At 46.9% G+C, this 26123-nt stretch overlaps 1 protein-coding gene across 1 annotated transcript in view; it reads right to left on the bottom strand.

The window, feature by feature from the left end:
* The window catches only part of SVOP (SV2 related protein), a 77837-nt gene that overhangs the window by 13785 nt on the left and 37929 nt on the right, over positions 1-26123 (bottom strand). Inside the window, exons 6-11 of the mRNA XM_019467209.2 lie at positions 23852-23976; positions 9568-9631; positions 7284-7409; positions 6459-6587; positions 4849-4922; positions 1454-1530 (exon numbers count right to left, since the gene is read on the bottom strand). Of these exons, the coding sequence (XP_019322754.1) occupies positions 1454-1530; positions 4849-4922; positions 6459-6587; positions 7284-7409; positions 9568-9631; positions 23852-23976 (595 nt within the window). The remainder of the gene's footprint in view (positions 1-1453; positions 1531-4848; positions 4923-6458; positions 6588-7283; positions 7410-9567; positions 9632-23851; positions 23977-26123) is intronic.

The following is a 26123-nucleotide window of genomic DNA, read 5'->3' on the forward strand; positions in this document are numbered from 1 at the left end:
TTTATTTTGAAAGAGACAGAGACAGCAAGAGCGGGGGTGGGGCAGGGAGCGAGAATCCCAAGCAGGCTCCTTGCAGCCAGTGCAGAGCTGGATGCGGGGCCTGAACTCACAAAACCACAAGATCATGACCTGAGTAGAAACCAAGAGTTGGACGCTTAACCGACTGAGCCACGCAGGTGCCCCTGCATTTTTAAGTGATTTTTAAAAATCCAAAGACGAATAACACTTCATGACATCAAAATGATATGAAGTCCAAATTCGTACTCATTAAACTTTTTTTTATTTTAGGGAAAGAGAGAGAACGAGAGCACGTGAGCGGGAGGAAAGGGACAGAAGGAGAGCGAATCCCAAGCAGGCTCCATGCTCAGCAAGGAGCCCGATGCAGGGCTCAATGCCATGACCCTGGGCTCACGACCTGAGCCAAAATCAAGAGTCGGATGCTCCACTGGCTGAGCCTTCTGGATGCCCCAAATTCACATTCATGAATAAGGTTTTATCGGAACACGAGCAATGCTTGTTCGTTAACCAATTGACCACAGCTTTTTTCCTTTATTGTATGGCCCACAAAGCCTAAAATATTGACTAGCTGGCCCTTTCTGCAAAAAGTTTGCCAACCCCTGCTTTGTAACATTCCCCTGGATCCTCCTCTGTTTTGCTTAAGCGGGTCCACTGTTGGGGGCATGTGATCTGTAGTCAATAACCAAATCCCAAACCTGCGACTGAGCCACCAACTCATTAAATCCTCACTTACACCAATAAACCAAACTATTAACTAAGCTTATAGAGGCTTTCTATGAAAAAGATAACCAGGTAAATCCTACAGACAAGTGAGAACCTGATCCCTTTATCCTCCACCCTGGGCTCAATGCTAGGAACCTATTTTTAAAGATAGAATTGTTTGAAATCCCAGACATGTGCATATAGTCTTTGCTTTCTGCCTGTTCCTTTTGTCCGATGGCTCCCACCTCCGGCTGCACAAGAGAATCGCCGGGGGGAGCTTTTAAAAGCCACTAACGCCCGGGTCCGGAGATGCTGAGTGAATCGACCCGGGCATCGTTTAACTGGCCCCAGGTGATTCCGTTGTGTGGCCAGGGTTGAGATCCTACCCGGTCCTCCGACTTCACACGCACGTGAGAATTACCGCACAGGGTCACAGCCATCAAACTCAGTGTCGTACTTCATCGAGCCCTTTGCGTGACATAAGCGGTGACTCTGCTATAACGTCCCTTCTATCGTGACAAGGTTGTTCGGGTTTCTAATCTCGGAGACCGCAGCCCAGGTCTTTTGTGCTCAGATTTGGAAGGAACTTTCTCCCTGGAGTCTGTGGGACAAAGTCACTGGCGTTTGTGCGTGGCCGGGCTCAGGAAGGGCTGAACGAGGGGCAGGGCTGTGTGTGTGACTGTGTATGGTGGGGGTAGGAGTGGTTAGCTGGTAAAGGGAGTTTGATACTCACTGCTGCAGACATCTCCTGCCTGAAAGAGCTCAGTGGTGAGCAGAACTAATCCATAGTAAGAAAACGCATTGGAAAACCTGCCAGAAAGGAAGCAAAAAAAGGTAAAGAAATGATGGGAGAAATGCAAGATCCCCTTTCCCCAACCCCTCAGGAAGGACTTGCGTCTATAGCAGCGAGGACCAGTCTTTGGACGTGGGTGACACTGGGGCTTTGGGGGGGGGGGCGGTTCCTGGGGCCCTTGAGCAGGAAAACGGCAGGTACAAAGCATAGCGGTATGTTAAAGGTATGTGATCCTGTGTCCTTTGAAAGACCAACAACTGTATTACATCACAGAGAACACCAGGCTGTTTTTCACAATTGGCAATAGGAAATAAAAGTTTGGGGAACCAAGATTTGGAAGAAAACAGTCATGGCTGACATCCGTCAGGGCTTCTGGGCCAAGTTGGTCGATGTGGAGAGGGAAGAGGAGGGAAACACTTTGATAATACAGAGAACTGGGCTCCAGCTCTACCCTTGAACTCTTAAGAGTTGAATCAACTCACCAAGCATTTATTAAACACCTCCTGTGTACCCCATACAAGTGTGGAGTCAGCAGACTTCCCTAAAATTTCAGATTAGAATGACCCAGTTAATGAATTCCCGATGGTCCCAGGAACCATAACACTCAAGTCTGTAGGACCAGAACATTCTCATCCTGTAGTACAGTTATGTGGGAACTGTCATAATTAGTCCATGGTGATAAATTTTCTTGAGTTACAATATGTGCTAGCAAATTTAGTGATTTCTATTGGGTGCAAGAAATAGTCTCTAATTAATTGCTTCGGTATTTGGGTAGCGTCGGCCCAAATGAGTCACATGCACAAGACAGACTGTCTGTCAGTCTGTCACAAGACAGACACCCTTAACTAGGTCAACCACCTCCTCTCCCTTTTCAAAAATCCTGCAGACTGAGCACTTGTATTGAGCATACAGCAGGTGTTTAATAAATGCTTGGTTCAGCTCTCAGGAATGCATGGGCAGAATTGGAGCCCAGTTCTGTTTATTATCAAGGCCTTCCTCTCCACTTGCCTGCAATTGACCACTTTTCAGGACGATCCCCTGCTAATTAGCACCTCTCCTCAAAGGTGCATAGGGAAAGGGATAAGTGGTTACACCAGAACTCCGAAAAGTGTTAGCCACGCCCCTTCTGCACACTATTCATGCTGCATACATGATTTCGTAGAGAGTTCAAAGAATAGCTGAGATTTGACTGGTTGTGGATTTTCAGGTAATTACTCTGCACAAATCCCTCCCTACCACCCTGCCCACATCCAGCCATCGCGAATGGCCGCGTTTTAAGGAAAATAGACCAGGATCAGGACTGAGAGTCCTAAGGCTGCACGTGTTGACCAAATCAGTGGTTCCCCAAACAGGGGTCCCATGCCACTGGTGGTACACCGAAGGCAGTATGGCCCGAAAAGAGGAGTAAGGGAGCAGGCATTATCATTTTCCTTTCAATTACAGTTGACCCTTGGACAACACAGGTTTGAACTGCAGGGGCCACTTATAAGGAGATTTTTTTTTCAATAAATACTGCAAGTACATTTTCTCTTGAAGATGGTTTTAATAACACTTTTTCTCTAGCTTACTTTAAGAATACAGTATATAATACATATAACAGACAAAATATGTGTTCATCAGTAAGGCTTCTGGTTAATGTTATCAGTAAGGCTTCTGGTTAATAGGAGGCTATTAGTGAAGTTTGGGGGGGATCAAAAGATTTTCAACTACTCAGGGGTCTGTGCCTTTAACCCCCACTCTGCACTGTTGAAGGTCAACTGTATTTTGATGGCTTCCTAGTCTCACTTACTTGCTAATGAGTCCTCAACATCTGCCTCTCTCTCTATTAAGTACAGTAACTCAGAGCTTTGGCAAATCATCAATCTAGCTGCTTTTTACTATATTTCTCTTGAGGAGGGCCTTCTCTCTATGGCCTGCTGTTTTGTTTTTTTTTTTTTTCATGTTTTAAAAGACATTTATCTGAACGCTTGTGCACTGTTGGTGGGGATGCAAACTGGTGCAGCCACTCTGGAAAACAGTATGGAGTTTCCTCAAAACATTAAAAATAGAAATACCCTATGGTCCAGTTATGGCACTATTGGGCATTTACCCAAAGAATACAAAAACACTAATTCGAAAGGATATACGCCCCCCCCCATGTTTATTACAGCATTATTTATTGTTTTTTTATTTTTATTTTTCACATTTATTTATAAGAGACAGAGCAAGATAGAGCGTGAGCAGAGGAGGGGTGGGGGTGGGGGGGCGGGGACACACAGAATCTGAAACAGGCTCCAGGCTCTGAGCTGTCAGCAGCACAGAGCCCAATGCAGGACTTGAACTCGTGGAGCGTGAGATCATGCCCTGAGCCGAAGTCGGATGCTTAGCTGACTGAGCCACCCAGGCGTCCCTACAGCATTATTTATAATAGCCAAATTATGGAAGAAGCCCAAGTGTCCATCAATAGATGAATGGATCAAGAAGATGTGGTCTATATATACAATGGAATATCACTCAGCCATAAAAAGGAATGAAATCTTGCCATTTGCAATGACATGGATGGAACGAGAGAGTATAATGCTAAGCGTAGTATCTCAGTCAGAGGGCAAATACCACGTGATTTCATCCATATGTGGAATTTAAGAAACAACACAAATGAGCAAAGGGAAAAGAAAGAGACAGAGAAACAAATCAAGAAACAGACTCTTAAGCATAGAGAACTTACCAGAGGGGAGGATGCTGGGGGGATGGGTGAGATAGGTGATGGGGATTAAGAGTGCACTTATCATGATGAGCACTGAGTAATGCATACAGTTGTTGAATCACTGTATTCTACACCCGAAACTAACATAACATTGCATGTTAACTGTGTTGGAATTAAAATGAAAAACGTAGTTAAAAAGGACATTTATCTGAGTAAAAAGTGAGTCCAATTAAAGAAAACGACGAAGAAAAGAATAGCACGGGTGATACCTGAATAAGGCAGAAATCAGGAAAGTCATACCCAAACCACTTTATTTTGCAACTGCTGCCCAAGATCAAAGAGCTATCTGTGCATCACGTAAAAACAGAAAGCAAAGGGGCGCCTGGGTGGCTCAGTCAGTTAAGCGTCCAACTTCGGCTCAGGTCATGATCTCACGGTTCGGGAGTTCGAGCCCCGCATCGGGCTCTGGGCTGACACCTCAGAGCCTGGAGCCCGCTTCAGATTCTGTGTCTCCCTCTGTCTGCCCCTCACTGCTTGCACTCTGTCTCTCGCACTGTCCCAAAAATAAATAAATGAAAAAAAAAAAAAAAAAACCAGAAAGCAAAACAGGGCATGAATGAAGGGGATCAAGGTGTCAAGAAACAGCTCTTACCATATAAACCACAGCAACAAGGTCGTCCACCTAAAATGGGGCGTGAAAAGGTCCCTCATTCTGCCTCGGTCTTCCTGTTTCAAGACAAGAACATGCAATTTGCTCTCCTCCCCTCGAGAAGTATGGGCCCCAGCCGGCAGCCTAAGACCGTGGGGACCCACAGCAGGGAGGGAAGCTCCTGGTGGGCTACATGCTCAGATTCCGGGAACCCAGGACCCGATCCCACGGCACAAAGTCTCCCGGCCCAGTGAGGCCCTCCAGCCAGGACCCAGCAAGGTCTACAGGCTTGGTTCCCCAAGGATGGAAACATTCTGCAATCCCTGTAGCGGGAAGCAGATTCCTTGGGCTTGGTACCCCCAGGGATTCTCGGGCAGTGCCATGGACCCAGGGAGCAGACAGTCAATCCAAGGGGCATCCAACCATTTAATGCCCTCCCAAGCCAGCTCTAGGTCAAGATCACAAAAATCAATGTACTGAAAATCAATTCACCAGAAGCCAATGTGTCAAAGGTTGATTAGTTAAATGACCCATTTGCCAATTTCATATAATTTGCTAATTTATCGAATCTTTGCTCTACAATGTTCTTTTTAAGTTTATTTATTTTTATGAGCAATAGAGAGAGAGAGAGCATAAAGGAGGGACAGAAGGAGAGAGAGAATCCCAAGCAGGCTCTGTGCTGTCAGCACAGAGCCCAACACGAGGCTTGAACCCACAAACTGTGAGATCATGACCTGAGCTGAAACCAAGAGCCACCCAGGCACCCCTACAATGTTCTTTTTAAGAGTATATTCTAGGGGGTGCCTGGGTGGCTCAGTTGGTTGGGCGTCTGACTTAGACTCAGGTCATGATCTCGCAGTTGGTGAGTTCAAGCCCCTCGTTGGGCTCTGTGCTGACAGCTCAGAGCCTGGAGCCTGGTTGGATTCTGTGTCTCCTCCTCTCTCTCTGCCCCTCCCATGCTCACGCTCTGTCTCTGTCTCTCAATAATAAATAAATGTTAAAAAAATTTTTTTAAAAGAGTATATTCTAGGACTGTGATAATATTCTTCTTAGGTATATTTAACGAAAACATTTTTCTTAGCAGTTTGAGAAACGCTTGCTTATTTAACCATGCTAAATGTTTAAAAAAAAGATTATGGGTTTTAGGTGGCTTAGTCTCCCTGTGAATCGTCCTCATGAATAAAAATATATTTTTTAGTATATTCTTGAATGAAAAGACAACACCCATTAAATAGGTTTATTGAATGTATTTGAGAATGTTTGTATTTATTGACTATATTTTGGAATAGGTTAATATATTTAGAAATAGATTCATTAACATATTTATAGAGAGCATATATCGAGGAACTAAATGTGTTAATACATACACAGGAAAAATATACTCCTATTTGCTACATATATTCAAAAAGATCCTTGAAACATTTTTTGGTAAAAAAGATACACTGGCAAGTTAATTCAGGAAAATTGGCTTTTGGGGAATTAGTCTGCTTGTGCGCTTTTTGCTGGTCTCAGAATTTGCCACCTCCGTGGAGAGCACGCCCCACCCACGCACACACTCCCGCACAGGCGCACGGACACACACACACGCCACAGACAGCGGGCCAGGCACCGACCTGTCTGGAGATGATGAGTTTCCCCAGCGGCATGGGGGCTCCGTTTTCTGTCGCTATCCTCTTTAAGGTGGCGATGGCCTTCTCCTGATTCCCGGACAGCACATCATACCTTGCGCTCTCTGGCAGCCACTGTGGGGACAGGCGTGGCAGATTAGGGTGGAACAGAACACGGGGTCCCAGCCACATATCTCAGCGGGGTGTGGAGTCTTTAAGCTTAGGGCTCTGGAGCCAGAGGGCTAGCTTCAAATCCTGGCTCTGTCATTGATTATCCTGGTTGTGGGACCTCGAGTAATTACTTGACCTCTCTGTGCCTCCATTTCCTCATCCACAAAATGGGGATAACGATAGATCCCACCTCGTAAAGGTTGCCGAGAGGGTGAAGTGAGAGAATCCAGACAAAGTGCTTAGCACGATACCTGGAATGGGTTCATGCAATGATTGTTGTTTCTGTTGCTATTATTATTATTAATTGGTGCGGCTGGCAGAGTTCCAAAAACATCATCTTACAAAGAATCTCTGCAGGACAGTGTCCTCCTTTACCTCCTCCCCACTGAAACACAGTGAACGGCTGAACAGCAGAAAGCCAAGTGGCCAAGGTTGAGATCTTTTTTTTTTTTATTATTTATTTTGAGACAGAGACAGAAGAAGAGCATTTAGGGACGAGGGAGGATGTGGGAGAGACAGAGAGAATCCCAAACATCTCAGAACGCCATGCGGGGCTAGAACCCACAAACCGTGAGATGATGACCTAAAGTTGGATGCTTAACCGACTGAGCCGCCGCCCAGGTGCCCTGTAAAGGTTGACATCTCTTAAAGGATACCTACAAAACACAGAACCGCAAAGAGAAGCAACGGGACGGCCGAGAGGATGAGCAGCCAGCGCCAGCCCAGGCTGGGCATCACAAACACGGCCAGGATCACCTCGAACACTGTCCCGATGGCCCAGAAGACCTGGCAGGGGAAAACGGGATCAGCGATGGGAGCAGCGTGGCCAACACATGAGCAATGTCGGGGTCACTGCAGACAACGCTACTGACACGGGGGAGGGTCCTCGGGGTCAGCCACATCGGAATGGCCGTCTTTCCTGTTTTTCATATAGTTGGGGGCAGGGCCATCATGTTGCCCATCTCCTGAGGGGCCCATCCACACTCAGTCATATTTGCGTGGTACCCACTGGAGTGGGTACGATGTGGCAGCTCTGGTTTAGGGAGATCAATGCCATCAATATCGTGTGAGGTCAATACGGTAACGGACATATTGGTTTCGTCTACTGACATCCATCTCTCTCGCCCAAGAGGCCCCTAGTATCCTTTATCACAACTGCCTCTTCCCTGCAGGGCTGACTATCTTCTGTTTGCCTCGTCATCCTTTCCCACCTTGTTTTTTTTGTATGGACTGCATCCACAGGCTCGGTGTCTTCTGGCTTTCCACTGGCTACAGCCAATGGGGAGCCCCACAGGACATGGGAGGGAGGGAGGGAGGGAGAAAGGAAAGAGATGTGGGGGCATTTATTCCTCTGGCTCCCTCCCTGCACGGTGGTCATGGGCTGGCTGCATCTCTCAGCAGGTCACAGCACCTGTCCAACAGCCCTGGACACACAACTCTGTCTCTCTTTCTCTCTGGGCTGCTAATTACTTCCTGCCTTTGCCTGGCAGCTGGCACTTCAGGCCTGGGGCTATTTAGAAATAGTCCCTTTATCAAACCCTCTTCAAACTATCCTGAGTATGCTGTCTCCTGCTCAGGCCCTACAACTATTGTCCATTGCCAAACATGGCCCTTCAGCTTCTCCATCAGTTCTGGGGGACTCCGAGAGCCTTTCTAAACCCTCTTTGGCTGCACTTAACCACAGTCTATTTCTGTTGCCGGCAACCGGGGGTGATAGCCAAAATGTCTAACAAACTGGACCAACCCAGGATAGACACTCGACACTGGTCATATACCCCCCGCTCTCAACACACACACATATACCATGACTGTGCCAGGAGTTAACTCTTCAGATGCTAGATCATGGGAAGTTCTAGGGGGTCCTAAGAGTGGACAGGGTGTCAGGCGATGAGGGGTAATCAGGGACCAAGATCTGCTGGCATAAATGCATCTCAATATATAAATAGTTGGTTCATCCATACCAGTGTGGACCAGATGACTACCAGGGGTATCGATCAGGGGTAGATGCAGTCTGGGTGGTAAGTTGGGCAGTGACGTCAATGTGATTACTATTGTCAACGTGGTCATGGTGACTAGAGACGTCAGAGTGGCATCACAGTTATCACTGTGGGCATCAGTGTCCGAAAGGACAAATAAACTCTACTACCTGCATGGTAGAGGGGTCATTGGGCAGCTACATATTGGCCCTGAGATCTTCCAGAACCATTATTGGAAAACGGGTCACAAAACCTTGGCAGAAAGGAGGCTCGGAGGGACAAGCTGGACTGAGGGAGCTTTGTTTTTTTTTTTTTATTGTTTTTTTTTAACATTTATTTATGTTTGAGACAGAGAGAGACAGAGCATGAACGGGGGAGGGGCAGAGAGAGAGGGAGACACAGAATCGGAAGCAGGCTCCAGGCTCTGAGCCATCAGCCCAGACCCCGACGCGGGGCTCGAACTCACGGACCGCGAGATCATGGCCTGAGCCGAAGTCAGACGCTTAACCGACTGAGCCACCCAGGCGCCCCTGGACCGAGGGAGTTTTAAGGCAGCCTCTAGGCTACAGAAGTGGCCCCTCACACAAGACACAGGTGAGCCTGGATACAAACAGGGGTGGAGGGTGATGATATGGATGGGGGACAGGAGTTTTGGTCCCCTTACGCACCAACTCTCGGCACCAACTCTCAGATAAAAGCCACGTGAAGTCCAAGAAGGAAATACCACCTGCCTGCCGCCATTTTTTTAAGAGATTGATTGGTGGGTTTTTTTTTGTCAATTGAAGAGTTTATCCGTATTGCAAAAAGACCATGTCAGAATTGACATAATTGACCCATTTAAGTCTCCACACACTGAGTCTGTTAGAGCTCTCTTAAACTCCCGTTTCCTTATCCTGTGGCTCAAGACGCCTGAGAATCTCCTGCTCAGGGACTGAGCGCTCTTGGGAAACCCAGACCACCCTCCTTACCTCAATCAGCAAAATACACTTAGCTCTGGCCTTCATGGGAAGGAACTCCGCGTACAGCGTCACCCTGGGAAAGCAGAGAGACAGGAAGAAAGTTAAGGTCGGGACTGAGTAAGAGGACTGCCACCGCTTTCTGAATTTCTAGGCGAATATTCCTCCGAGGGTGGTCTGTGGACCACTTACTTTGGAATTTCCTAGGATGACGGCTAAGGTCATAGATCCCTAGGCCCCACCCCAAACCCTTGGGAACAGACTCTCAGGGGTGGGGTTCTGGCATCTGCATTCACTCACTCCCCACATGATTCTCAAATTCAGAACTGCCGACACAGAGCCCTACCCACAACCCAGCAAATATAGGAGAAAGTAGGGTAGTGTGACAATGGGCAACTTCAATCTGGAACATTATTCAGGTTTTTCCCTATTATTCACGTCCTGAATAGTCTTAGAGAGTCCAGGCCTTTCATTCTGTAGGATGCTCCTCCTCTTAAGTCCATCTGCTGTCTCCCTGTGACCAGACTCAGGCCATGTTTTCTTGGCAAGAACCCCGCAGAAATGATACTAAGCTCCTTCCAGTGCCTCACATCAGGGCCATATGGTGTCAACTCCTCTCATCACTGGTGACCTTAACCTTCATCACTGGCTCAAGATGGTGTCTGACAGATTTCTCCACCCTAAAGTTATCCTTTTTCTATCTGGGATTACTTTGTGGGGAAAAATTCAGAGATTATGCCAATATCCTGTTCTCCCTAGAACCTCCACCCATCAGCTTCGATATCCCACCCATGGACGATATCCACCTGAATCAACACTACTATGATGGTAACAGGTGGTATTTTTTAAATTTTCATTGTTCCTTCTACATTTAGAATGGATATTCTACTGTAAGGAGGCGTTTCCCTTTTCCCCTGTATCTATCTATCTATCTATCTATCTATCTATCTATCTATCTACCTATTCATTCAACGAATCAGTATGAACTTGTAGATTCCTAGTTTATTCAGTGGGTTGTAACCCACTACTACCATTATTCTTCTGATGCTCAGACTGTCCCAGATCTGACCATTGGAAGACTTTTTTTTTTAATTTTTAAAAAAATGTTTATTTTTGAGACCGCGAGAGAGGCAGAGCACAAGCGACGGAGGGGCAGAGAGAGAGGGGGAGACACAGAATCCAAAGCAGGCTCCAGGCTCTCAGCCAGCAGCACAGAGCCCAATGTGGGGCTCGACCCCACAAACCATGAGATCATGACTTGAGCCGAAGCTGGACGCTTCACCAATTGAGACACCCAGGTGCCTCTCATTGGAAGACCGTTTAAACCAATCCCTATGTCTCTTTTACATGCCTCCATCATTCCTTGAACTCTTCTTTACTTTCTGGCACAACAAGATGTCCAAGCTCATGGTGTGTTTTCCTGGTCCCAGCCACGGTGTCAGCCATTTTTCTAAGAGGTTCTGGTTCCTTTTGGTAGAAGACGGTATTTAGAAACCAAATACTGATGTCAGTGTGCTCATTGCTGCTGGGCTGTCGTTGCTTCTAGGCCTTCTCAGTGGATGCAGCTAAGAGATCTCTCTCTCTCTCTCTCTATCATCTATCTTGGTCTCTCCATTTCTCTCTGTCCACATGCACTCCATACACCCATATGTTTCTATATCTATCTGTGTATATATATTTAAAAATATATATATATATTTTTAAAAAACGAGTTCTTACTGATACTTTCAATTCCAGTCCAACCAGAAGGTTAGGGTTCTTTCTAACCCTCCCGGGTTTCCATGTCTATAATTCCCTTCTCTGACATTGAGACACGGGGGCCTCATTCTCCTCAATATATTTCTTATTTGCTCAATCAACTTATTGGTTTGCTGAATGTAACGAACGTCCTAACCGCATCGACCCCTCCATCTACTACATTCGTGCCCCTTCCCCTGCCTTCCACTTCCTCAGCCGCCGGCCACGCTGGGAAGAGAAGGAAACTTCTAAACGACTTCCCCGTGCTGCCTTCCAATTTGTTAGGAAGAGCAGGCTTTCTCTTTCCCCACATCTCCCACCTAAGTCAAGCATCGGGGCTACTAGATAGCGTCATGCGACTCTCCTGGCTCCTCATAAGGGAGGCCGGGGAGAGAGAGGCTCATTTCCATTAACCCTTTTGAGGCAGATGGATGCTGGTGACCCATCTAGGTCTCCTGGGATGCCCCTTTACTAGTTCGTGTCCAACTCCCAGCTGCTGCTGCTAATGCTGCAACCCTCTTCTGGGATTGCTCTGGAGCAACTGAGGCTGCCTCACCAGAGAAGTGTCTAGGAGTTACAACCCTTCTCCCCAGGACAGACTGGTATGTGCTTACAAAAGTCCCGTTCCATTGCCTCAAGGTAGGACAGACCTTGTGGAACAAAGAACACTCCTGAGTTCCCTGTGGGATCAGCCCGAGTCTCGACATCACCAGAAACCATACTTTTGCTTAACTTCTTCCTTTCAACATTATTGCCTCTTTCACGGTTTTACGGGCTTCCGAGAGCATTCCTTAAATAAATCACTTACACAAGAATCTCTGACTAACCTCTGCTTCTACGGAACCTCTGCTTCTACGAATGACGTCCTTCCCTGCATAACATCTAACATTTTGAAAGTTGGTCTTAGCAATACCACTGAGATTTAGGAACAGTTCTATCGCCAGTAGAAGTCCTTCTCAGGATAATGATAAAAGGATACCTCTGTCCAGAGAAGGAAGAATTCTTAGGAGCCTCAGAGAAAAGGTTAGGGCTTTAGTAGTTCAGGTATATACACTCTATTTAGAAAAAAGTATGAAGAAAAGGCAATGTCATCTAGTTCATTTCACAGTATAAGTATTCTAGTATATTCTCTCTGTCTTGATCTTCTGTCTTTATCCCTCTTTCTCAATCTCTCTCTCTAGCTAAGATCATACTCAAGAATTTTGAACCTAGGGCACCTGGCTGGCTCAGTCAGTTAAGCATCCGACTTCAGCTCAGGTCATGATAAAAAAATAAAAAAAGAATTTTAAACCTTACTTTTCATTGATTTATAAATAGCATTACCATACCACTTAAAACCCTCTTACACACATATATTCCATCACATGCATGAACCATACGTTTCTTTTTTTTTTTTACATTTTTTTAACGTTTATTCATTTTTGAGAGATGCAGAGAGACAGAGTGTGAATGGGGGAAGGGCAGAGAGAGAGGGAAAGACACAGAATCCGAAGCAGGCTCCAGGCTCTGAGCTGTCAGCACAGAGCCCGACGTGGAGCTCGAACCCACCAACCGTGAGATCATGACCTGAGCCAATGTCGCTTAACCGACTGAGCCACCCAGGCGCCCCTGAACCATACTTTTCTTAATAATAGCTACCTTTTATTGAGGACCTACTATATGCCAAATATTCTTCTAGATGTTTTACATGGGTTATCTCACTCAGTAAACATCTCAAGTAAATGGGGTAGATAATTATAATCCTCTGTATGTGTGTACGTATTTTTTTTTAAGTTCTAAAAAGTTTATTTATTTATTTTGAGAGAGAGAGAGGCAGGGAGGGGCAGAGAGAGAGGGAAAGAGAGAAAATCGCAAGCAGGTTCCACACTGCCAGCGCAGAGCCCGATGCGGGGCTCGAGCCCACAAAGCGTGAGACCATGACCTGAGCCGAAATCAAGAGTCGGCAGCTTAACCAACCGAGCCACCCGGCTGTCCCTGGGTGTGTGTACTTTTGACTCTCATTTTCATCTCTAGGTCTATCTACGTTAGATAAATTGTTAGTTGACCAGGATCACGCAGCTAGTAAGTCAGTAAGTAGGAGAGCCAAAATTCTCACCCACATCTGTCTATAGCTTCTAGCCCACCAACCACTTCCTCATTTGGATGGTTTCACGACGATAAACAACACTTCAGTGAACGTCGTCAGGCTGAAGACATTTTGGTCTGCACGTGGTTTCCTTAGGCTAGGCCCCTGCTAAATAGAATTTGTGTCAAAGCCTATGCGTATTTTGAAGGCTTTTGATATATATTGCCAGAGTGGTCCCCCCCAAACTCGTTCCAGTGTATATGCCCACAGGTACCTCGCTCAGCAAAAACCATCAGGAATCTCATTTAACTCAGCTCTGAGAATGGGGACCCAGATTATAGTGGTTCCAGAGGTCACAGCGGTTACCATGGATGATTTCTTTGACACCTTATGCTCTTCTCCGCACGGTGTGCTTACATTATTCAAAAAAAAAAATCAATAATAATAATAATAAATACTACTAATAAAGCGGGAAGCATGTTCACCTTTCCTCCGTCACAGGAAAGCTCAACAACTAACTGCGAAACCGTGCCATGGCGTGTTCCAGGGGGCAGAGCTATTCCTGTCCTTCGATGTCAAGGATTTCTTCTTATCATGAAGCTATAAGCACACAGTCTTTTTATTTCTTTTTACATTTTTTTAGTTGAAGCAGCAGCACCTCACGAATGCATTTTCGTTTAAGACAAGTTAGCAATACACAAATATACAGAGTATATGATGCCTCTTCCTCTTCCCCATTGCCCCTACTTCCCTTCCATTCCCCCCAAAGCCATAACTACCGGGAGCCTGCTTTGCAAACTTCCAGCCCCTTCTCTAGCTAAATAAATAAATGCAAGCAATGTTATCTTTTTTTCTTCCCTTCCTTTCCTTCCCTCTTCCTCCCTTCCTCTCTCCCTCCTGTCCTTCCTTTCTGTCCTCCCTACTTCCTTTCTCCCCTTCCTTCCTCCTTCCTTCCTTCCCACATGCAGCATACTGTCCAAGTTCAACCCATACAAATGCCCGACTTTTCCAACTTCCTTGTCAATACAGTTTTCCACCTGCCACTTCCTGCAACTCTATCCTGAGTGCTTTCTTTGGTTATTTAAAAAATTTTTTTTTCATGTTTTATTTTATACGTGAGAGAGAGAGAGAGACAGAGCATGAGCAGGGGAGGGGCAGAGAGACGGAGACAGAATCCGAAGCGGGCTCCAGGCTCTGAGCTGTCAGCACAGAGCCTGACGCGGGGCTCGAACCCACAAGCAGTGAGATCATGACCTGAGTCGAAGGCGGACGCTCAGATGACTGTTCCAGGCGCCCCTCTCTGGTTATTAAGGCTTGCTCTGCCAACCTCGGTGGCAGACTAGGAGTCTAGTTTGCCAAGGAATTTAAACTTCCCAGGGGCAACTCTCAACAAATGACGTTTCCCTCTCCCTTAAACGGGACAATCTGGAGACGTGGGTTGCAGAATCTCCCAGAGTAAACTATTTGCTCTAGCTTCTCTGTGTCAGGATCTGCTTTCAATAAGACATTTGGGAAACCTTTCCATGTTAATATTCGCGGGTCTACTGCATTATTTTTAAACAGTGGCAACCCTGTTGATTAATGCTCTGACTGTTTTCAATTTCTTGTCTTTGCCTCGTATGCCACAAGAAACCTCTTTTCCTGTAATTGTCGTGCTCCCCATTTGGCCATTATTTATAGTGGTTCATGATGAAAATGAGCTGTTTGACCTCCATCCCAAGTGTAGGGATTATTACAAGCACACTGAAAAATAAAAGAACGAGCAGTGAAAGCAGCAATGCCAAGAAGCGGTTGACGGTGGTGTGAAAAAAATTCCCACCGAAAATCCTCACAATGTATAGCCCTTGGCAGTTAGAGACTTACCATTTGGATCACGTGCTTGGAAGGAAGGGACCTGTGATCTCCCTTTGCCGTTTCTGCTTGGTCTTAAAGAGAAACCGCAGTGCTAAGGGTGGGTTTGTGCAAGTTCCACCTAGACAAGAATCTGAAGAATCTTCTGAAGACCTTGCAAGGTGGAACAGATGGGCAGCGACCTGGAGTATTAATCTTGAAGAGCAGCTAACACACAAGCAGGGTGCCAGTTAAGGCAGGTGTCCAGCTCATTCTCCTAGCTAAGTGGCATTTCTACGGAAATAACACAGCACCCTCTGCTGGAAATAATAAACGTTCTACCCTGGGGCCAGCCTGTCTCTTCCATGTATTTTCTGTGTATTTTGCAATTAGTGGCAATGATCATTTAAAAAATTTTTTTTAACATTTATTTTTGAGAGAGAGAGAGACAGAGCATGAGCAGAGGGGAGGGGCAGAGAGAGAGGGAGACACAGAATCTGAAGCAGGCTCCAGGCTCCGAGCTGTCAGCACAGAGCTCAACGTGGGGCTCGAACTCACGGACTGTGAGATCATGACCTGAGCCGAAGTCGGACGCTTAACCGACTGAGCCCCCCAGGCACCCCCTCCAGTCTTAATTAAAGGGAATAGAAACTTCTCTGAACCTCCAGTTCTACCTCTCCAGAATCATCTCCAAATCACTATCACGGACCCAGTGGACATTAATGATTTATCAGCATCTTCTGACTGTACAAGCTCAGAATCCTTCTACAGTATCTGTTGAAATGTAAGAGCTTTGGCATTAGATGGGCCTGGATTTGAACCCAGTTTCTCCATGCGGCAGATGGTTTGCACAAGGCGCCTCCCCCCCTCCCCGCTCTTTTCCCTCCCTGTGTCTTGCTCCCTTGCAGATCACCTCCATGCAAAGTCTGTTTCCTCATCCCTTGAATCTGGGCGTTGAGACTCGCTCTTGATCAATAGAACGTTGCAGAAGTGATATTGTGCCTTGGGCCTCAAGACGCTTTACGGCTTTTGCATCCTCGCTCCGACCCCTACCCAGGTGCCACGTGACCACGTGACCAGGTGCCTGGGCTGGCCAGCCGGAGTTTGAGAGGCTTGTGGAGCATCGATGAATCAGCTGTGGCCATGCTAACCTGGCCAGCCCCCATCCAATTCACCAGTTGACTAGAGACACATGAGGGAGCCCCGCCGAGCCCTGAACAACCCAACTGCCCAGCTGCAGAACCCTGAGCTCAGTAAACTGTCGTTAGGCCACAAATGTTGGGGTGGTCTGTTACAAAGCAAGAAGTAACTTCATACTCCCCTCAATAGCCATTTAGCCTTAAACACGTCACTTGGGATCTCGATCTCCAAGCCTGTTTTCTCATCTGTCCCTTGCCCTTGGTAAACACTCAGTGGACATTACTATGATCATCATTATCATTTAAAAAAATGTTTTTTAAATGTTTATTTTTGAGAGAAAGAGAACGGCAGAGAGGGACAGAGAGGGAGACAGAGTGCAAGCAGGGGAGGAGCAGAGACAGGGGGAGACACAGAATCCAAAGCAGGCTCCAGGCTCTGAGCTGTCAGCACAGAGCCAGATGCGGGGCTCAAACTCACGAACCGCGAGATATGACCTGAGCCGAAGTCGGACGCTCAACCGACTGAGCCACGCAGGCGTCCCATCATCATTGCCGTTATTAATGTTACAACAGTAACATTATCTCCAAGGACCAACATAAATGCCTACTTTGGGGGAAGGAATAAAAGAAAGAAGAAAAAGAGAGAGGGGGAGCCTGGCTGGCTCAGTCGGTACAGCATGTGACTCTTGATCTTGGAGTTGTGAGTTCAAGCCCCAGGTTGGGGACTAAAATTTAAAACAAATTAGGGGCTCCTGGGTAGCTCAGTAGATTAAGCATCTGACTCTTGATTTTGGCTCAGGTCATGATCTCGTGGTTTGTGAGACGGAGTACTTTTTCCAGCTCTGTGCTGACAGTGGGGCACCTGCTTGGGATTCTCTCTCTCCCTCTCTGCCGTTCCCTCGCTCACACTCTCTCTCAAAATAAATAAACATTAATTTTTTTAAATTATAAAAATAGAAAGAAGGAAAGAAGGAAGCATATAAAAAATACACATCAGGGCAGAGGGATGGGCTCTTTATTAATAATATAGTCTGCAGATAAGATGATGGATGTTAATTAAACGTATTGAAGTGATCATTTTGCAAGATATGTAAGTCAAGGCATTATACTGTAAGCCTTGAATATATATATAGTGCTGGATGCCAATTATGCCTCACTAAAACCGAAAGAAAAACAATTTTTAGTCTCAAATAATATCATTTGTATTTACACTAATAATTCGTTGTAGGGACTTCTGCTTGTTGAATTTTTAAAAATTACACAGCAAAATCTTACCCATTTGTTTTGCGAGGTGGTGCAAAGCCTAAGCGATGGGAAACTCTGAGTTACACTGAATTACGTAAAAATATCTTCAACGAGGGGGTGCCTGGGTGGCCCAGGTGATGAAGCATCTGACTCTTGATTTTGGCTCCGGTCATGACCTCACGGTTCGTGGGATCGAGCCCTGAGTCGGGTGCCTGCTTGGGATTCTCTCTCTCCCTCTCTCTCTCTCTCTCTCTCTCTGGCCCTTCCCTGCTTGCACTTGCTCGCTCTTTCTCTCTCTCTCCAAATAAATAAATGAACACTGAAAATAATCTTCAACTAAGAAAAAAATCTTCAACTAAATGTTTCCAAATAATGAACTTAAGGGAGACATTTTTAGAACCAGTTAAGAGCATCGCATAATTAAGGCATGATTGTTTTTATGTAAATGGATAGAGCCAAGGTGCTGGGAAGCCAATGGCTCTCTTGGGTGACTAAATATTTCTTCTGTCATTTTGTTTCTGTTTTTTCTTTGCTCCCCTCACGTCCCAAAGAGCCATGGAGTGGAGTATTTAAGAGAATATATTCGCAGTGTCAAAAGGGATGTTTAAATACGAGCCCTGCCATTTGTTAGCTATGTGACCTTGGGCAGGTTACTTTATCATCTTTTAAAGTTTTATTTATTTCGAGAGAGAGAGAGAGAGACAGCGTGCAGGAGAGGAGCAGAGAGACAGAGAATCCCAAGCAGGCTCCGGGCCGTTTGCACAGAGCCCAACGTGGGGCTGGGGCTCACAAACCGTGAGATCATGACCTGAGCCTAAATCCAGAGTTGGATGCTTAACTGAGCCACCCAGGTGCCCCATGTTACTCAGTTTTTTTAAAGCCCTAGTTTTCTTATCTGCACAATGGGGATAACAATATCTATGCTTTGAAGTTCTGTGAGTTTTAAAATGGTCATGTGGAGCAAAAGCACATGGTCTGGAGCTTGGGAAGGAGTCATAGCCCAAGAAACAAACAGAAGGGCTGTGGTCGCATTAAGTAAATGAGTAGCTAAACGGGAGGCGTGACATTTGGGGGGTGGGGGTCGGGAGCAGCCAGGCCATCTGAGGACCCGCACGACATAAGGGTAATAAGGGGTAAAGGCCCAGCTGCTCTGTGTCCTTAATTTTATCCCCTGGTGTCCTGTCCTCTCTCCCTGAAGATCTCTCCCCTTTGCATTTTTAGGAGGTGATTTTTCTCTCTGCTAGTTACTCTGCCATTGGAATCCTGTCTGCCTACAGTCTTCCAGAGGCTCCTCAAAATGTCTGGTCGGCTGATGGCACCCTTTTCTTGCTTTCCAGCACTGTTAAGGATCTATTCTATTTCTCACGCCTTTTATGACACTTCCAGAAAATGTGGAGAAGGAGAAGGAGAAAAATGGCGCCTCTCATCCCACCATTCCAAACAAGAACCACGTTCTGAATACTTAGCTCCTTTCCCTCCCCTCTGATGGGAAGAAAGTCCGGGTAGCCATTTGGAGACTGGTTCTGCCATCATCTACCCGAGCATCCCTGAGAAAGGAATTGAATGTGTACCTGTGTGAATGCGTTCCTTCCAGCCACTGGGGGAAAACTGTTCCTTAGTCAATGAATGGCTCATGAATGGGGCAGTGGCTTCGTCCGCAGAAAGTCCTGGAGTTGGTCCAGACGTGGAGGACATCGGCCACAAGCCCCTGCCAGCCCAGATTTATGGGCTTGGCTTAATGGTTTCTGCCTCAAGCTCTAGTGGCTTTTAAACCCATCCGAGGTCCAGGAGTGTATGTCAAATGCCTACTCTGCAGAGCCCTGGAGGGATCAATAATGAATAGGGAGGGAAGGGCTGAGAACTGAGAGCCACTCACTGCCCTTCCAGCCACTAAGTGGCAGAAAGAGTCTCAGGATTAGCTCCCAGGCTAAATCCCATGTGGGCACATCTTCTGTCCCCATTTATTCTTCCCATAAGTACCCAGTGAGCCCAACATCCATCACGCTGACACCTGAGCTTCTCACCAAAGTCTTTGGCAGACCAGACACATGCTGACATTCACTAAGTGCTCTGCTGGGCACTGTCCCGGGCACTTCACATGTGTTGTCATTTAATATTCTAAGTGACCCCCATGAGGTAGGTATGCTATCGTCCTCATCTGAGAGACGAAGAAGTTGAGGCGTAGAAAGGTCTAGTGACTTGCCTAGGGGCACACGGCTATCACGGCAGAGTCAGGATGCGAATCTGGTGACCAGGACCTAAGCCGTTCTACTTCAGTGTTAGCACGACCCTTCTAGAGCCCCTCTCCCAGCCGTCCCCCATCGTGATACTCAACGGGCCCAAGGAGTCAACCAGTGAACTGTTAACCCACCAGAGGCAATGGCCACACCCTCACGCACCAAAGCCAATCTTGCTAGTTTTGCGGCTGAAGAGCCAGTCGGCCAGCAGCAGAGACCAACGCAGAGCCCCCAGGGTGGAATCCCATGTCACATCCCATGTCACAATATAAAAGTTAGTTATAATAGACATCTCCCATTTTGGAAGGAGCAGTGACTCGTCCTGACTGGAACTGGCACATATTCTGGGTATTGACTTGCCTCTCCTGCCAGCACCATTATCTGAGGGCTTTCAGGGTATTTGACTCATTGACACAGAATCCCACGTAATAGTGCTTGAGACCTAGGAAGCTGATACATATCAAAGAAGATGTAGCAGCAGGTACGTGACCGTGGAATCCACGGGTCCTGTCAGATCTTGTGCCACCTTGAAGCTGCTGGCCTGAGAGAGGGATGGAAGAGCCTCTTGAAGGTGCCACGGAGGCATCGGCTTGGAGATGATGCCCGGTGAGGATAGGTTACTGTCTTCCAGGACACAACACAACCTTAAATCAATGCCCATCGCATGGTGCTATGCAGAAAGGATACATCGTTCTGAACTCAAAGGGTTGAAGGAGGAATTTGTACTTCCCCTACCTGTGGGTTTAGAGGTCCTGGTTCCCAGAGAGGGCATGCTTCACCCGCTGGGGGACACCACAAGAACCCCGTCAGACTTCAAGCAATGCCTGCCACCTAGTAACTTTGGATTCCTTGTGTCAAGAAAGAGAGTCAGCATTCTGCCTGAGCAATGGGGCATCGGGAGGTGGTATGGCTACTCTTATCTGATGGGGCACCCAGGCGATACAGGGGACATCTCTTGGTAATCCCCAGCCCGATTTTGATATTAAATGGACAGGCAGCAGCTACGGCCTGGGTCGGGCATGGGACTCAGGCATAGGGTCTGGACCACTCTGCCAGGGAAACCATCTCGATCAGCAGAAGTGCTGGCCCAAGGCGAGGGGAACCCGCAACGAGTAGCGGGAGAGGGAGACACTTGGCCTCAGTTGGAGCTGTGAGGCCAGCAGCGATAGCAGATGACTGTAGATTGTCCCACCAGCCATGGGACATGGTCTTTTCAGGGCAAAGACAAACCAGAATCCTGGAGAAGCTGTTCCCAGATGGGGTGAAATTATATGCAGCAAGTGGATCTAACAGGTGCAAGGGGTGGACTGTCGTGGGTGCTGTGATGTGACCACCTAGGCTCCCCCTTCGGGACTGCCACACACAATCCCCTGGAATGACCAGAAATGTTACCTGCTAAGAGCTCAGAATTGAGTCCCTTGCAGGAATTGCCTTAGCCCAAAGTAGCTGCCTTGCCCAAGATCGTGCTCCCTCCTTGAGAGCAGCCCGCGTCCAACATAGCTGATATGAGGGGGCAGAGGTCCAGCCTCAATCTGGGAAACTCTAAGGAGCCACCCTGGCTCTGGAACTCCTGCAGGATCAGCTGTACTCAACTCCTCCCTCTGCTCACTCACTGTTTTCTCACTCCCCTGCAGGTGCTGGTCTCAGTAACCATGTGCACACTACTCTCCATCTCACATTCTGTTCCCCGGGATCCCCACTTGTAACAGGGACCGTGTCTGTCTCTCTCACTGCTGTATCCCCAGCATCTAGTACAGGCCGGTGCCATAGTAGGTGCTCAAGAAATATTGGTTGAATGAATGGAATGAACTGGTCCTTGTGTGAAATTTCCCTAAGTTATTGCAACAGGAATTATCATTCTTTACCTCCAACCCATCCTACCCACCATTGCCAGATTAACATTTCCAAAGTGCCCCCCCTGCTCAAGAACTCTCAGTGGCTCCCCACTGCCTGTAGACAAGCCCTTTGGCCTGGCATTCAAGACTTTTAGCAAACTTGCCCTGGTCTACCTGTCCAACTGCAGCTTTCAATTCTTACATATCTCACCCCAACTTGCTAACCAGAATGGGCCTTCCAAGGAATTAGCCTTTCTCAGACTCTCAGGTACGGGTTCCTCTTTTCCTTCAGATCCCTTCCTATGAAATATCCTATATCTTCCCCAATCTGCCTCTGGGTCTTTCAAAAAAATAATTTTTTTTTTTAATTTAAATTCAAGTTAGTTAACATACAGTGTAGCCTTGGTTTCACAAGTAGAACCCAATGATTCATCACTTACATACAACACCCAGTGCTCAACCCAAAAAGTGCCCTCCTTAATGCCCATCACCCATTTAACCCATCCCTCTCCCCACTGTCCCTCCAGCAACCCTCAGTTTGTTCTCTGTATTTAAGAGGCTTTTATGGTTGCATCCTTAATCGAAAGGCAGTACAATGCAATGGTTAGAGCCCAGGCTCTGGAGTTAGAGGAACTGAGTTCAGACTCTGGCTCTGCCTCTTCCTGCCTGTGTCACCTGGGGTAAATCACTCTACCTCTCTTTGGTTCAGTAAAATCTGTAAAAATCTGTAAAATGGGATGAATAATACAATTCACCAGGGTGCCTGGGCAGCTCAGTCGGTTGAGCCACTCACTCTTGATGTCGGCTCAGGTCATGATCTCACGGTTTGTGGGATCGAGCCCCGCGTCAGGCTCTGCGCTGCTTAAGATTCTCTCCCGGGGCGCCTGGGTGGCTCAGTTGGTTGGGTCCGACTTCGGCTCAGGTCATGATCTCACGGTCCGTGAGTTTGAACCCCGCGTCAGGCTCTGTGCTGACAGCTCGGAGTCTGGAGCCTGCTTCCGATTCTCTGTCTCCCTTTCTCTCTCTTTGTCCCTCCCCCACTCGTGCTCTGTCTCTCTCTCTCAAAAATAGATAAAACATTAAAAAATTTTAAAAACACAAAGATTCTCTCTCTCCCTCTCTCTCTGCCCCTTCCCTACTAGTGTGTGTGCATGCACGCTTGAGCTCTCTCTCTCAAAATAAATAAAAAAACAAAAAATAATAGAATTTACCCAAGCGATTTGACGGAATTAAATGAGATAATATGGTAAACCATTTAGAATAGCACCTGCCACTTCGTAAACAGTAAATTTTGGCCATTATCATCGTTTAGGCTGGGGTCAACGTACGTTGTCTATAAAGGGTCAGATAGCAAATACGGTCTCTGCGGAGATAACTCAACTTGGTTGCTGTACGGGAAACTGGGCACAGGTGATATGCAAATGATGGGTGTGGCTGTGTCCCAATAACACTTTATTTATAAAAGCAGTTGGCAGGTCAGATGTAGCCCACAGGCCATCGTCTGCCAATCTCCCAGGGGAGAGGGACTTTTTCCTACAACTGTGACTACTCTCAGTACCTTAACCACAGCACCAACCAAACAACACTCGATTCACACACGGTTAGGCCCAGCTCCCCACCTCGTGCTTCGGTTGGAAGCGCGGAAGGGGGCCTCACGCATGATGGTTAAGAGCGTGGGCGGTGTAGGCAGACGGACTCGGGGTCTTAGCTCCACCACGCGCCACATGACTTGGGCAAATGGTTTCACCCCCTGAGTCTTAGTTTCAACTATAAAAACGGAGGCTGCAATCACTTGATAGCATACCTCTCCTGGGGCTGTTGTGATGCGTCCAAGAGAAATGCCCAAGCAATGCTAGATCTCTTGTTTTTACTATTATTTCACATTTACGACTTTCCCGCTGCCGTGTTCTTCTTTGTTTTTTTTTTTTTTAATCTTATTTTTAAGTACCCGCTACACCCAGTGCGCGGCTCAAACTTACAACCCCGAGATCAAGAGTCTCGCGGCCCAGCAACTGAGCCAGCCAGGCGCCCCTCGTGTGTTGCTTTTACATTGTCAATCATCACCATACTAATGATGGTAATTCTCTGGCTACGTCATGCCTCCTTGACAGAAGCCCTAGTGTGCCATCTCTGCACCCCTCTGAGGCCATGAACGTAGTTGACTGGCTGCCTGCCTGGCTGGCTGGCCAGAGCTGGGTATTTACTTACGACTGGGGGACCCCTCCGATCCCGAAGCCCACCAGGCCCCGGAGCACCAGGATCCAGCTGTACACGGGGGCGAAAGCACTGAGGACGCCGTAGTACAGGGTCCAGAGCACGCTGATCTTCAGCCCCTGTGGGGAAGAAAGACACCAAGTCACAGGGCTGCTCCGTACCTCCAGGTCACGCGGCCCCGAGCATGTTAAAAGCCATCAGTGACGTCATGCTAAAGGGTAACCCACACAACCGGGGAGATCCAAGGGGTTCTCTGTGCGATGGGGCCAACCCCTGGGGGGGGGGCATGTGTGGGGAAACTGTGGGGCATTCTTGGTTGTCTCAATGATTGGCATTTGATGTACACGGCCCTGAGACGTTAGATGTCCCCCCCGTGCCTGAGACTCCGTGACTCCGGTCCTGTATCCTGCACCTCCCAAGCTGAACTTTCGACCTGACCGTCACGCAGGTGAAAACTACCATTATCTTCACCTTGACCGTCACTGTATTTTATATATAAATAAGATGGGGGGGGGGGGGGGAGGACAGAGTTTGCACACACACTTAATATTGCAGGAACGAGGCTTCTAGGTAAATCAAAGGAAGTCGGTACGTGGCTGTATCTGGAACTTTACACAATTGTTCATCATTTCAGAAAGCCGAGTTGTCCGTGGCAACGCTCCATATGGTATTTGAGTCACTGAGAGAACACTTCAGTATCCGTCTGCATTCACTGGGTTTCTATGTGTATCTATGAATAGACCCATCTAAACCTATTTCAAAATGTCAAATATAAAGAGAAAAGCAGCAACAAAATTCAATTACACACAAGCTTATTTATAGCCAGGGACAAATGTTAACCACTTCCGTTTATTACCTAGGCAGTCGTACGTGCACCTTTCCATTGTGACAATAAATCCGATTTAATTACTTGCTGCCTTTAAACAAATTCTCTCTCCTATCGCAGCTGGGGAATTATACCTGATTTCTTTTATCTTTTAATATTTTTATACACGACTTCTTTTTCAAGATTATGTGAGTGGCTATTTTATTTCTGAAATTATTTCTGGATAATTAAGGGGCATTATTAAAAGTTTTTATAACATTTTCTTTTTTTATTAAAAGTTTCTTAAATGTTTATTTTTGAGGGGGGGGGGGAGAGGCAGAGAGAGAGGGGGACAGAGGTTCTGAAGCAGGATCTGCACCAACAGCAGCAATCCCAATGTGAGGCTAGAACTCATGAACAGCCTCAGAACCAACTGAGCCACCCAGGTGCCCCTATAACACTTTCCGAGTAAAGGGGACATTGTATTTGATGGGGTTGAGAACCACCTAGGCGCACAATGCTGTAAGACAAACAGTGCATCTGCTGGGAATGTTACTCTTAGAGACTGAGAAAAAATTAAGGATGAATTCAACTTAAAATGGGATTTTAATTTTTTAAAAATATTTATTTATTTATTTATTTATTTTTGAGAGAAAGAGAGAGAGAGAGAGAGGAAGAGAGAAAGTGAGGGAGGGGCACAGAGAGGGGGAGAGAGAAGCCCAAGCAGGTTCCACGCTGTCAGTGCAGAGCCCCCCGTGGGGCTCGAACTCAAACGTGAGATCGTGACCTGAGCCAAAGGCGCTTAACCGACTGAGCCACCCAGGTGCCCCTAAAATAGGATTTTTATATCACACCAACACCAAAGGCGTTGTGGAGTCGAAGGAGAATTTTACGTGGATTTTAGACCTGCAACATGGGGTCCCGGCAGGTCTCTTTCTGTAGCACTTCTCCCAGACCCAGGTTTGAGTTCACTCTCCTGTCCCCCTGGGGGAAAGCGTGAAGCACAGTGGTTTTAGCTTTAAAATTAAAATGGACAGGGGTGCCTGGCTGGCTCAGTGGGAAGGGCATGAGACTCTTGATCTTGGGATTGTGAGTTCGAGCCTTGTGCTGGGTGTAGAGATTACTTAAATAAATAAACTTAAAAAAAAATTAAAACTGATTAAAAGGAGAAATCTGGAGGTCTGCCAGATGATTTCCAGTCTCTCGGAAAATGATTTTCAGCAGTGGGTGAATATTTTAAATAACTTGCATTACCTTGCAAGAAAGCGATTTCTTTTTGTTTCCATCGTTATTCTTCTGATTATGCAAGAAAGCGATTTCTTTTTGTTTCCATCGTTAGTCTTCTGATTATGTCCAAGAGAAAGTATCCACGTGGTGCTAGTCTGTCTTTAACACCTTTTTAAACACCTGCCAATCTCTTTTTAACAGACTGGGGCAGGGGGCTACCAGAACTGACTAGAA

This window comes from Panthera pardus, unplaced genomic scaffold (genome assembly GCF_024362965.1).
Source record: "Panthera pardus isolate Hobbes unplaced genomic scaffold, ASM2436296v1 HiC_scaffold_15, whole genome shotgun sequence".
Lineage (NCBI taxonomy): Eukaryota > Metazoa > Chordata > Mammalia > Carnivora > Felidae > Panthera > Panthera pardus.